Here is a 13940-nt window from a genome sequence, read left to right as displayed (position 1 = left end):
ATCCCCACAGCTCCTGATCCCCTGCCAGCTCTGCTTCCCACCCCCCTTCTGGCCAGCCCTGCCCCCTTCCCCTCCCTGAGTGGCGCTTCACCCCTCTTCCCCTCCCCCCATGGCGTGCTGCACTGCTCAGCTGAGCGGAGCTCCCACCTGGCCCCGGCGGGGGAGCAAGTGGAGGCAAGCGGCCCTTTGCCACTCAGCTGGGCCCAGGGCGGCAAGCGGCCGTTTGGGGTCCACGCTTCCCATGCATTGGGAGCATGGACCCCAAAGGGCCACTTGCCACCGCTTGCTCCCCCGCCAGGGCCCAGCACAGCGCTGCGCCGAACCGCCACGGAGGGAGGGGAAGGGGGGGGGGCGCTGACGTACACAGTCAGGGGCATGGCCGTGTGCGTCAGCGTTACCACGCACAGACAATGGGCTACTATATATGATAACAGGCTGGTTATTATGCTTTCCATGAGGAATAACACTTATTTCAAAATAGTTATTTTGAAAGAGCAGCAGTGTGGACGCTCCACTGCTGCTATTGCAAAATAACTTCTCCGCAGAGTCATTTAAAGTAATTACTCCCCAGTGCTTCCTGGGGCTCTAAGTCAAGACAGCACATCCACATTAAGGGAGCCTGCCTTGAACTAATTTCGAGGCTTCCTGTAGGGTGGACAGGGCTATTTTGAAATAGTTATTTTAGGAGTTATTATTTCAAAATGGCTACGTCTACATTGGCCCCTTCTCCGGAAGAGGCATGTTAATTTCCAACTTCAGAATAGGGAAATCCGCGGGGGATTTAAATATCCCCCGCGGGATTTAAATAAACATGGCCGTAGCTTTTTTTCCGGCATGGGGAAAAGCCGGAAAAAACCATCTAGACTGGCGCGATCCTCCGGAATAAAGCCCTTTTCCGGAGGATCTCTTATTCCTACTTCAAAGTAGAGCATCGCTGCTGGATGATTTATTTTCTCCTCTTAGAATTTGTTCTGCTTTCAGGGCAAAATTTTCAACTCAGACCTACGTAGCAGATCTTGACTTGGCTACTCCTCTCTATCCACTCATGCAGAAACCAAAGCAGGATATAGGAATCTGCCATCAGCATTTGCAAAGAGAAGCTTCCCCTTAGACCTCCACTGCCTATGTTAATGACCTGGATTTTCTTCCGGGCTGCTGTGTAACTTTAGCCTGAAGCATGTCTCACCCGCTCAAAGTGACCAGATGCCATGGTGTGATTTTTGCCCTCAGTGTATCACCAGCTGAAAGGCAACCAGATGCCATGGTTTCCATTGGAGAAGTAGTGCTGGCTCTGTCAATGATTTGATAAGTATAGAATAGTAAAGTTTTAACAAAACAAAAAGTTGCATAAAAAAAAGGGACAAGATTAAACACTGTATGACCCCAGCTTTACTCTCTTGTAAGTCTACTGGTCTCACCTTAGATTGTAAACTCTTTGGCTGTGTCTAGACTGGCCAGTTTTTACGGAAAATCAGCCGCTTTTCTGGAAAAACTTGCCAGCTGTCTACACTGGCCGCTTGAGTTTCCGCAAAAGCACTGGCTTCCTACTGTAAGAAATCAGTGCTTTTTGCGGAAATACTATGCTGCTCCCGTTCAGGCAAAAGTCCCTTTTACGCAAAATTTTTGCGCAAAAGGGCCAGTGTAGACAGCTGAGATTTGTTTTCCGCAAAAAAGCCCCGATTGCGAAAATGGCGATCCGGGCTTTTTTACGGAAAAGCATGTCTAGATTGGGCACGGATGCTTTTCCACAAAATGTGCTTTTGCAGAAAAGCATCCGTGCCAATCTAAATGCTCTTTTCCGAAAATGCTTTTAACGGAAAACTTTTCCGTTAAAAGCATTTCCAGAAAATCATGCCAGTCTAGACGTAGCCTTTGGAAGTAGTGTCTCTTTTGTTGTTGTATATGCACACAGAGCCCAGCCTAGCGAGCTCTAGCTGCTTCTGCAACAAAAATAAATAATACTAATAATATGAGGAGTAAGTATAAGACTGGACTAGCATGGCCAGCATGGTAGGTAGCAGTCTGAGCAAACCATTGCTGAGTTTTGTTTTGTTTTTCTGAGGAGGATTTCAAGGATGGATTTGGAGGGGTACACTGCAGTGGATTTGCAGGTGTTTACAGCAGTGTTTCTGAAAGTGTTCCATGGAATCACTTTGAGAAACAAATTAACCAGCTGCCCCAGTTTGTTTATTTACCAGAGCCGTGGCCACGGAGCCTATTGGCTCCGTTTTGTCCTTTGCAGCCAAGGGGAGCTGTGGGAAGCGGTGTGGGCCGGGCCACCGCTTCCTGCTGCTCCGCTTGGCGCAAAGAGTGAAACAGAGCCAATGGGAGCTGTGAGGCCCCGTGGCCACGGCACCAGTAAGTAAACAAACCGGGGAGGCCAGTTCATTTTGTTTGAGTGGTTCTGCATAACACTGTCAAAAATGCTGGTTTACAGGGTGTAGAGAAGCAGCAAGGAAGAAAGCACAAAGGGACTTGTTCGAAAATTTAAGGAGTGGGAAGTGAAGGATGGAAGGAACCAGCATTGCCAGGAATGTCTTTAGGCTTTATGGGGCCTGATGCAGTACTATTGAACTGGTGTTCCTGTGCCCAATGGCAGTTGGGAGGGATGATTTTTTTGAGATGTGATTTTATAATCTTCAGCCACACACTCGTGAAATATTTTAAAGCAAATTTTAATGAATGTCTTCTAGACTAATATGGGAAATTCAGGAATTGACAGTACATACCTAGGGTTGGCAACTGCCTGTTAAATAGCTTCATTGCCACTTGAATGACTCTTTTACAGGTTCAATGTTATGCTAAGACAGGGTTTCAAATCTGCGCGAGTTGCACAATCCAGTCTGGGACTCCCAGTGGGTGGGAGGGGACTGTCATTACCAGCCCCCAATCCCTGCCTTTTCCTGCCGATGACCCATCCTCTCCACCCATAGCAGCCCATCCATGAAGACACCGCTTTGGGGATCACCAGAAGGTGTGGTGCTGCATGGTGGCAGTGGTTACACTCCCCACAGAGCAGGATGCACAGGGGAAATGGGGCACCCGGGGCGAATGCACTCATTTCACATTGTTCAGTCACTTCAGCTGGGGATGGTCCATGGCCAGGTGTATGAGATCCCCATGCTAATAGCTCTGGCAGGCTCTTTCACTTTTAAGTTAACTAGATCCCTTAGGGGGAAAAGAGCCATGGCACAGGGATATTAAGAGGTGGGTGGGTGGACATTAAGACCCAGTGGTGCCCCAAATTTTCAGGTGTCCTATGCAGCTGCTATTTTGCCTATGGGTAAGGATGGCCCTGAGCATCACCACAGTGTCTGAGAGATGATGGGTAGGATTGAAGGGCCTTGAATGTAAAGATGATTTCAGTAAAAGTTTATGCATATACCCTGTGCACCAGGCTGTAACCATTGTCTTTCTCCCACTAGGCTGGGGAGGTGCCGAGATAACACAGGGCTGTAGTATGACTGACACAGCATGTACTGGGTTCCTGATTTCTCTTCTTTCTCTCCCTGCAGGAACCTGCAGGCTTGGCTGGGCATATTACTGCATGGGAGGTGGGGCAGCTGCAGCCATGCTGATCTGTACCTGGCTCTCATGCTTTGCTGGAAAAGATCCCAAACCTGTAATGCTGGTGAGGAGCATCATGCAGAGTGCAAACCCTTATGGCGTTGAGCTCGAGTGCTGCCTGAAACAATGAATTTTCCCGGACACTCTCCTGAAACAAAGGAGGAACATGGAGCACATTGTTCAAACATCTCTGACTGATACATATGGACCCCTCCTTTTCCGTCAACAGCAGGGGCCAAAGACTTCTCCCAACTACAGTTCCATATCTGGGTTAACTACATTCAGGTGGGGTTGCTCTAGGATTTACACTGGTGTAGCTAAGAGCACAGTTTAGCTTGGAAACAAATGCAGTCTCCTTGAGGACCAGGTCCAAAGAACAAGAGGCCAATTTCATCTGCAATTCCCTTGAAATCAGGGGAGTGAATTTGATCCAAGGAAAATAAGAATTAATTTCATGCATTTTCTGAATGTAAGAGATATCACCTAAGTCTTATCTAGCACTTTTCCCCAGGAGATCTGAAAGCATTTTACAAATGAGGGCAATATCATAACCCATTTTACAGATGGGAAAACTGAGGGACAGAGAGTTGAAGTAACTTGCCAAAGGACATGCAGTATGTCAGAGCCCATTTATTCTAAGTCACTAGCCAATGCGCTATTGACTTGATCACACTGCTAAAGCATAGCTTATACTGAGTAGTGTGCTTCAGGCTGCTTTGCTGGCTGGCTAAACCAAGTTATGGCTGCTTTACATTGCTGGAGCAGTACAGTGAAATCCGGGTCCTGTGTGTAGGGTTTATCCAAAATGTCCCAGGCTAGGACTGTAGCATGAAGAAGGAGCTGATGAAGCCTTTTTCCTCATTTGTTGCATCCAACCTTAAATATAGGACTGTCTCCCTTCCCAAACCTAGTGAAGAGGAAGAGTTTGTCCATCTAAGGGTATGTGTACACTACCCCCCTAGTTCGAACTAGGGGGGGTAATGTAGTCATACGGAGTTGCAAATGAAGCCCGGGATTTGAATTTCCCGGGCTTCATTTGCATAAAGCTGGCCGGGCCATTTTTAAATGCCGGCTAGGTCAGACCCCGTGCCGCGCGGCTACACGCGGCACGGACTAGCTAGTTCGGATTAGGCTTCCTATCCGAACTAACTGTATGCCTCGTGGAACGAGCCTAATCCGAACTAGCTAGTCTGTGCCGCATGTAGCCGCGCGGCACGGGGTCCAACCTAGCCGGCATTTAAAAATGGTGCTGGCCAGCTTTATGCAAATGAAGCCCGGGAAATTCAAATCCCGGGCTTCATTTGCAACTCCGTATGACTACATTACCCCCTCTAGTTCGAACTAGGGGGGTAGTGTAGACATAACCTAACAAATGCACCCAAGATGGAGTTAAGATAAAGCTGGCACTGAATGATTGTCCTGTAGCAATGTTGAGTTCTGATCTGACTGAGTTCCTCACCATGGCTCTTGCAAGGCCTCAGAAATTTGAAAATGGTCTCCAGAGTATGGTCATCTTAGGACCACTGAGCACTTCTTCAGCACCATATACTGCAGAGGTCAATGAAGGGCATGGTCTGGGCTTAAAAATGTGAGTATGTCTTACACCAGGCAGGAGAACAGGCTGGAAAAAAAACCTTCTGTGTTTGCATATATATTCCTGTTGTAATGTCTTTGTAAATAAAGGTTTGTGACCACTATCACCCATTTGTGTGAAACCCATGTTGATTGCTGTATATTACACCCAGCATTAAAGAAGTTTATTGTCATCTAATCGTGTAGTATTCTGATGTAGTATGACTCCTCCAGAGCTATCTAATCTTGCGATACATGAGATGACATAATTGGTATCCTTTTGGAGAGAAATGTGAGATTACTAATGAATACTCTTTTAATTTCTGCCAGTATCATGTAACAGGAGGAAGAACTCATCATGCCTTGCTTGGCAGACTCTCCCTCTGGTGGATTACAGCAAGTCTGCAGACAGCCATGTCCTGTTAATAAATATAGGACAAATGATGCAGAACTCATGAACGTGTAGGGATGGAAGCAACTGAGAAGTGTGAGATGAGCTATGCAAAATAGCGACATTAAGGACTAGTTGATTTCCCCCCCCCTTGCTGCCTCTATCAGATAGAGGGAGGGGAAGAGAGGGTACTTCAAAGTGACAGCACTGCGCAGCTGATCCTGGACTCAGCTGTATGGTTCTGCCCCTTTGAAACGCCGAGGAAGCGCTTCAAGGTGGCAGTGCTGCATGGACCCTGGGGTCAGCTGGGGACTCCTCAGCTGATCCTGGGCTCTGCATGGCATTTCTGTGAAACCCAGGATCAGCTGGGGAGTCCCCAGCTGACCTCGGGCTCCGTGTGGCATTTCAAATCGTCAGCGCAGCATGGAGCCCAGGTCAGCGGGACTCAGTCCCCTGCTGACTCCAGGTTCCATACTACACTTCCGCTTTGAAATGCACAAGAGCCCCTGGTGGGGACTCTTGTACATTTCAAAGCTGGCACACCAGCATTCAGCCCCGAGTTCTGCATTCCTTCTTTGAAATGTACCAGAGCCCCATTGGGGGCTCTGGCACATTTCAAAGGAGGAATGCGGAAGTCCTATTGACTAGTCAAGTGTCGATGGAAATTCCATCAACTACTCGACTAGTAAAATAACCAATAGCTAACATCCCTAATGCAAAACCTGAGAGTACGTGTACATTCTTTGCTAATTTGCTTTAGCAGCACCTTTGCATTTAACTGAGCCTACAATCTACTTTTATAGTTTCATTTTGCGCAGAAGAAAACACATTTGCATAGAGCTTTAAAAAAACCATCCATATGTTGCAGTGGAAATTGAAAAACTTCAGTATCTTATGGAGTAAAAAAATCTAACCTTTATAAACCTATTAGAGCTGGCCACTGATATTGTTAGAAAGCCACACATGCAAAAACCTGTTGGCACTGAAAGAGGAGCAACAGCAATCGATTTATAACAGGAGTGGGGAACCTCAGGCCTGGGGGCTGGATGCGGACGGAATGCAGGTGGTGTCTTTCCCTTCTCAGTCAGGGGCCAAGTCAGTGAAGGTTTGTTTGTTTGTTTGTTTTTGCTTTCTCTTCTGTGTGGCCCCTGATTGATTTTTCTGTAGGTCACTGGCCCTTGACCAGGGCCGGCCCGAGCCATTTGTGCGCCCGGGGCGCCGGGAGTGCCCCTGGGAGTGTGGCACATGCGCGGCCCTGCCCCTGGGCACCCGGCGCATGTGCGGCCCCGCCCCCGTCTGGTCCGGCAGACCCGCGGGGCGCCCCCTACAATGGGGCACCCTGGGCAGTAGCCCGGTCAGCCCGTAGCTTGGGCTGGCTCTGCCCTTGACCCAAAAAAGATTTCCTACTCCTGATGTATAAGGCCCAAGGAATAATTAAAGTCGCTATAAGGAATATATATTGCTTGGCTAAACATTAGCTGACCTCTCTGTGTGGGTGCAGACATTGGGGAGTACAATAGCCATCTGCACATTTTTGAAGGATATGAATGCCTGTAAAGAAGACAAAGTATATAAGGTGGTAATCAGTAGTTTAGAACTAGGAGTAACAGGATCAAATTAGAAGTCCCAGAGGGGTAGCCACGTTAGTCTGTAACTTTAAAAAAGCAATGAGTAATCTTGTAGCACCTAAGGGTACATCTACACAGCAGATATATATAATGTCATGTATGGAATAACTCTGCATAGGTGCTAACGTGGACTACCCGTGACAAACCTTTCCTATCATTACTTTGAAGAGACTGTCATTCTTTCGAACACCCTGCTTTATTTTTCAGACGTGTATTTTAGAGGAGGCTGGACTTTGAAATCCACACTTTGCACTCTGTCCTCCTCACAGACCTGGGCAACCCTTGAATATTGGGAGAGTGGACTCGCCCCTTAAACAGACCAGGTATGTCATTCAGAGGTGGATATTTGATTGTTTGTTTTTTCTGTATAGATTTGTTTGTGGCAAAATCTTCCCCCCCCCCTTCCTGCTGTAAGTTTTAAAAGAGACTGTTACAAAGAACATGGCCTCTGGTAGCTGCCTATGGTGAGTCTCAGCTGAAGGTCCTTTGCCCCATGCCTGGCAGGTATAGGTTCTGTAGAAGCAGGGCAAAGTGTATTTTAGTATCTCAGGAGTGGCTTTACCATCACTACTGTTCATAGTCATCCAGAGGCATCTGTTTCGCCAGGAGAGTGAGCTCCAATTGCCCAGTCAGTTCTTCATTGATTTTGATCCTTGGCCCCTGCCTCACCTTCCCTAGCATTAGTAAGCTCTGCTGTACACAGTTTCAGATGGGAATCTGAGCACTGCCAGATAGTCCTATAAAATGAGCATTACCTCTTGGTTTGTGTTCTTTCCTCTTGCCTCTCATTATTTCTTTTACTCTTGCTGTACACTGAACTGAGGGCTTCTGTGATTTTCCCCCCCTTCCTTCTCCCCACACACTCCCTTTCCCCGGTAAGCACGCTGTCTTGAGATGCAGAGATCTCTTTCCATTCTTGCACTGCAGATCATCAGGCTAAGACATGAGATGTAAAAGATGCTCTTGAGCATTACAACAAATGGATTCATTTTAGATATAGCTGCAAATGGTTTGTTCCTATGCTTAGTTTCTTGTGCCTAGGGGTTTAAATCTGTACTTGTCTCAGAGTTGTTACTGCTCACAGTGAGCCGATTAGTTTAACAGCACAGGGATGTTATTAATTAAACTCATTGGGCCAGATTCTCAGCTGTGTTCTGGCCCCTTAGTGCTGGAAAGAGCTGGCCAGCACAAGCTAAAGTCTTTCCGAAGCATGAAAGAACTCTCAGGGGCTTCCTATGCCAGATCTGCATCCCACTCTCAGGCCTGGGGACACATTGGGACAGGTGTTTGATTAGAGAGTGCCGTGCTTTGGCTATGTCAGGTAACAGACAGTACATGAGGAACCACACTGATAGCTGGCATCATTTAGAGCAGCCTCGAGGCTCGTATGCTCAGGCCCAGAACAGTGCAGCTCTGCTTTGAGAATCAGGTTGCCACCTCCGCCCCCCACTCCCTGCAGCTCTGCTGTACCAAGCAGAAACGAGGCACAGCAGAGAATCTGCTTACAGGACACTGAGTAGTCCAGTGGCACCTTAGGGAAGGAGCGGATGAGAGTTTTGCGGGGCCCAGGGCAGCACAATTTCGCGGGGCCCCCCTTTGGAGAAAAAATAGAAAAAAAGTGTCAAATGCGCAAATTGAAGGCTATTTTCATATTAAATGTGAATTGGGTAAATTTGATAGAAACTTAATTTAGTTGGATAATTTTTATTTTAATGATATTGTAAGTCATTCTTAAACAAAATTCTGCATTAATAATTAAAAATTTTCATTTGTATTTAAGTCTCCTCCCCCTCCTGCCTCACTCTCTCTTTCTCTCCTCCTCCTCCTCCTGCTCTCTCTCTCTCTCTTCTCCTTAGTCCTCCCCCTCCTGCCTCTCACTTGTGCAGCCCAAACAGCTGTTTGGGCCCCACACGGTGTCCCTGCTGAGCGACACAGAATTCAACCGAGCACCACAGCGGGAGGCAAAGGGGAGAGGGGCAGTGATGTACATGGCCAGGGGGCAGGACCTGGAGCCTCTGTCATGCCCTTGGCCTCCTGCCCGTTGGCCATGTCCATCACTGCCCCGCCCCCCAGCCAGGCCACCATGCAGAAGCAAGTGGCTGAAGCGGCCGTTTGGGCCCCGCGCAGCAGCTTGCGCGGGGCCTATTGCAGTGCGGGGCCCGGGGCAGCCTCCCCGCTCACCCTGCCCTATATCCGCCGCTGCCTTAGGGTATGTTTACATTACAGAGGAAGATCAAAGCTGCTGCTGTCAATCTTCCAGGGTTCGAATTAGTGGTCTAGCTAAAGTAGCAAATTCGAAGTGAGAGGGCACTCTGGCCAATGCCAGTAACCCTGCTTTCACAAGGAGCAAGGGAAGTCAAGGAAGCATGTTCTTCCTGCTGTGTAGACAGTGCCAAAAGCCGAGTTAAGCTACTTCAACGACGTTAATTGTGTAGCTGAAGTTGCGTATCTTAATTCGACTTTGTCCCGTAATGTAGACATACCTTAGACTAACAAAAATATGCTGAGGGTTCTCGAGGAGTTATAGATAGCAATAGTGGTTTAAAAAACCAACAACCTGGAGTTTTTGCTGTTGTGCTATCTAGATTCTTCTGCCTCAGGTGCTTCTGTGTCCGTCCATCTTAGGCATGTCTAAGGTCAGTCTCCATAGCATTGAATGTAAGCACTGGTGGTGAGAAGGGCAGTGGATCTGCAGTTTGAACATTGCCATGATATTTTTCCTACTTTCATTTCCTATAAGTCTGCATCATGAGGCTGAAGCGACGTGACAGGAGAAATTTACAGGGTACTTTCTCTGAGAATTCACTATTCACACTCTGGCTCGTTTTTAATCTCCGTACCTGGCTTCGCCTGCTTGACTCATGACAGGGGCTATAACTTTAGTGACAGTGGCAGCAGTGGAATTTGTCCCACTCTGGCTGGGCTACATGGATGGCCAAGGAAATGTCTAGTTTTCCACTCAGACATTTCCTTCTCCCTGACCTTCCTGAAATGTGTAAATACTCTTGCCAATTTCCCACCCCAGCATATGACCCTTGTCCTCTTGTGTCCTGTGGAGAATACACCACTCATTATTGGAATGAATACCCCTCTGTGCTGCTTCGTCAGAAGAACATAGGCTCTCTTGCTGTGGTCTGATGATGCTATAACACCAGATTTATCTCCACTTCAGTGTTTCCATTAGGGATAAGCTGCCTCACCTCACTCCCTTTAAAGAATCACGGAGGGAGAAAAGACCAAAAAAACCCCCCAAAACCTCAAATCGGCTTTGTCTGCGTGTTGCATTAGGAAGCACTATTTTTAATCACAACCCCCCCAGTTTTAAAGCCAACTCACGAATCAGAAAAAGGGAAAAACAACCAAAACCCAAAGAACAACGGCAACAAAGGGATGTCATCTTGAGACTTACATAAGTGAATTAGTAGAACAATGAGCATTGTGATGTAGTGTGTTTTCTCTACAGACATAAGGTCATAAAGAAGATTGTTGATGCAGGCAGGCTGCTACGTGAGCAGAAGTGAAACTATTCCATGCTACTTTGAACTAGGATATTTGAGGTGTTTGCCAAGTTCTCCTTTAGTACTTCCTGATGATTTTCAATATTTAAGTTAACCCTTTGTGAACCTTGACACTACTAGGTTTGCAGTGGCAAGTCCTGATATGTGATGAGAAGCAGTCACAAAATTGGCTCACAATAAGACCGGAGTATAGGGTGGTATTTTGAAAATTGCTCAGCATTGACTTAAATCTGCTCCCACTGAAAGCAACAGGAGTTTTACACTGAGGTCCATTTAAGGTATGTCTATACCTGAAAAAACACGTGGGTTTTTTAGCTAACCCACATTAGCAATGAAAATGAGGTAACTACCTCTAACTTGAATCTCACTCCGAAGACAGCTCGATTTCAAACCCAGGCTGCCAGATAGGTTCAAACTTGAGCTACTAACCTGAGTTAAAAGCTGCATTACTGCATCTTCACTGCTACTTTGATCAGTTAATGTGGGTAAGATAACCTGAGTTAGGAACACACCTTTCTTGTGGTGTAGACGTGCTCTTAGACAGACCTCTCAGTGGAAAGGTGCATAGACGTATATCTACATTGCAGCTGGGAGCAAGACTCCTAGCGTGAGTAGACAGATTCACAAGAGCAGGTCTTGAGCCAGAACACAAAGGCCCTTGATCCTAGGGGCCAGGTGGGCTTGAAACCCGAGATGCAGCCCAAAACATAACATCCATGCTGTTATTTTTAACATGCTAGTTTAAGCCCCACTAGCACTAGTCTGTCTACCTGGGCTGCAAGGCTCACTCCCAGCAGCAGTGGGAACATACCAAGAGGGGCCCTGGAGTAAAAGAAAAACTGGCCCAATGGCTGCAGAGCATGGCCAGTGCTAGGTGTTTTTGAAAATCTCACCATAAAGTCTAATTCCAGTCACACTGAGAAAAATCTGATGGCTTAGCAATCCAGACAAGTGAAAGACGCCAATCTTAAGAGAAATGCTGGTTGGTAATAATCACCATGAAAAGCATCTGCAGCTGAGTTCCTAACCTGCTGCGTGATCAGACATGTTATGCGAGCCCAGTGTAGAAAGAAGTGTGACATAATGCCTATCCCTTCTGCAAGCATGAGAAGAACGTTTGCTCTCATCAGTTCAGTTAGTCTATAGCTTATGCATTAACAAGGCCACTCAACATCTCTATTGCTTCCTGAAATATGGCTATCTTTTCTGCTTATGGATCTTACACAACACATTTATCCTTAGTATGATAATATTGCCCAAGTATCATGGTATTTTTTTTTAAACTTAGTGTAGTGATCATTGTACATTTGAGGTCAAACTCTGCCTTGCTTTTCAGCAGATAGAAGCTCCATTGAAAGCACTAAGAGCTGGATGCATGTACACTCAGCATTTCTCAAGTAGGCCCTTGAATGTGTGTTGTACCCACCTGCACTAACCTTTTGGGTATTCCTGTTGTTGTCGTGCCCTACGCGTATAATAGCACCTGAAAGCAAAGATGAATGAAATCCCTCTTTAAATGACTATTGGGAACGTCTAAACATGGGAGGTACTTTGATCAATGGGTAGATTTGTATCCATATTGTCAGCTAACCATAATCTCAGGGCACTGTGTTTGTAATACTGTTCATGGGAATTTTGTCTCTGAATTACATTACTGCCTGAAATGTTTTACAGCTCTGGAAATACTGATTGCAAAATGTCCTGTCTTATACAGAGCTGTCCTGTGGTTTGGGCCAATCAGGGCAACTGCTCTGGGTCCCATGTATTGCAGGGCCCTGTGATCTGGTGCGATTGGCCAGCATGGTTGGTCCTGGAAGACAAACTTATTACTTCTACAGGGCCTGCCATCTTGTTGGCAGTTAACAGAGGTAGCTCCCCATGGGACTGCACGCATTTTGGTGCAGCGAGTTCCCTGCCTCAGCTGGAGCCCTGAGTCGCCATGGTTCTATGGCCAACAAGAGCCCCCAGTAGATGCCAGCAAATGCCAGCAGCAGCAGACGGGTCTGCACCAGGCTGGATCAGTCCTGTCAGCCTAACCACCAATGCAGAGTGAGAGTGGCAGAATGCAAACAGGTGAGGGCTGATTTGTCCTGGACCCTGCATTCCTTGGGGCGGCCCTGGATGTATATGACCTTATCCTGAGAATCAGGCGAGATCATGAGGCCTGTAAGTATTATTAGAGCAGACACAAACCTGTTCTGGGTAACCTGAGGATCCCCCCAGCTTTGTTTACACTACAGACATTGGAACGTGTCATGTTTTGCAGGAGTCCAGGTACTGCCTCTGGGAGCGAAGTCAGAACTCAAGAGTTGGGGTAAGAAGTTCAATTACAGGCGTGACACTGGCAGACCAGGTCCATGCTAGTGTGTACTCAAGTCAATTGACTTGTGCACTAATACTGATCAAAGTGATTAGTGTTTCAACTTCATAAAACTAATAGGACAACACGTGTTGTTCTCTAGTGCTTTTCATGTAGCCTACTGGAAAACTAGGCAAATATCTAGATCAGGGGTGGCCAACCTGTTACAGAAAAAGCCAAAATAGTGGTGGTTACAGGGCAAAGAACCGAGGGAAAAAAGTTGTTGAGCAAAAAAACCCCCAAAACCCCACACGCTGCCCCTTTAACAGCGGCGTGTGGCCCAAGCAGGCTTCTGTTGGAAAGTTATTTCCACTGTTCTGGAAAGTTATTGAACAAAGAAAAAAGGCTGCCACTTTAAGAGCCACATGTGGCTCACAAGCTGCGGGTTGGCCACCCCAATCTAGATGAGTTGGCATACACCTTGAAGACCACTGCATACCCCAAGGCTACGTCTACACTGCAGGCTTTTTGCTCAAGAACTTTTGCGCAAGATTTCTTGCACAAAAGGTTTTGTGCAAGAACAAGTCTACACTGCCATGTGCTTTTGCACAAGAGATGTGCTTTTGCGCAAGAGCGGCCATGGCAGTGTGGACACTCTCTTGCGCAAGAAAGCTCTGATGGCCATTTTAGCCAGACTTGACCAAAAAACCGCTGTTGCCCGTCCACACTGCCTTCTTGCGCAAGAGCTCTTGTGCAAAAAGGCTTATTCCTCGTGGGAAGAGGAATAACTCTTGCACAAGAAGCCCTCTCTTCTGATGCTTTACTGTAAATTTACTCGCGCAAGAATGCATGTGCAGTGTAGACACTCCGCAAGTTTTTGCACAAGAATGTGCAAAAAGCCTGCAATGTAGACATAGCCCAAGGGTATGTGGGTTCCATGTTGAGAAATTTTGTACTGGATAAAG

The 13940-nt window shown here is 47.0% G+C and overlaps 1 protein-coding gene across 1 annotated transcript in view; it reads left to right on the top strand.

Annotated features, from left to right (window-relative positions):
- LHFPL1 (LHFPL tetraspan subfamily member 1) overlaps window positions 1–4548 on the top strand; it is a 48635-nt gene extending 44087 nt beyond the window's left edge. Inside the window, exon 3 of the mRNA XM_006136200.5 lies at window positions 3516–4548. Coding sequence (XP_006136262.3) covers window positions 3516–3697 — 182 coding nt within the window. The 3' untranslated portion in view covers window positions 3698–4548. The remainder of the gene's footprint in view (window positions 1–3515) is intronic.
- The last annotated feature ends 9392 nt before the right edge of the window (window positions 4549–13940 follow it).

The sequence above is a fragment of the Pelodiscus sinensis genome, chromosome 13, assembly GCF_052426305.1.
Source record: "Pelodiscus sinensis isolate ZL-2025 chromosome 13, ASM5242630v1, whole genome shotgun sequence".
Lineage (NCBI taxonomy): Eukaryota > Metazoa > Chordata > Testudines > Trionychidae > Pelodiscus > Pelodiscus sinensis.
The sequence above is the reverse complement of the archived record's forward strand: the minus strand, read 5'-3'. Positions and strand labels throughout refer to the sequence as shown.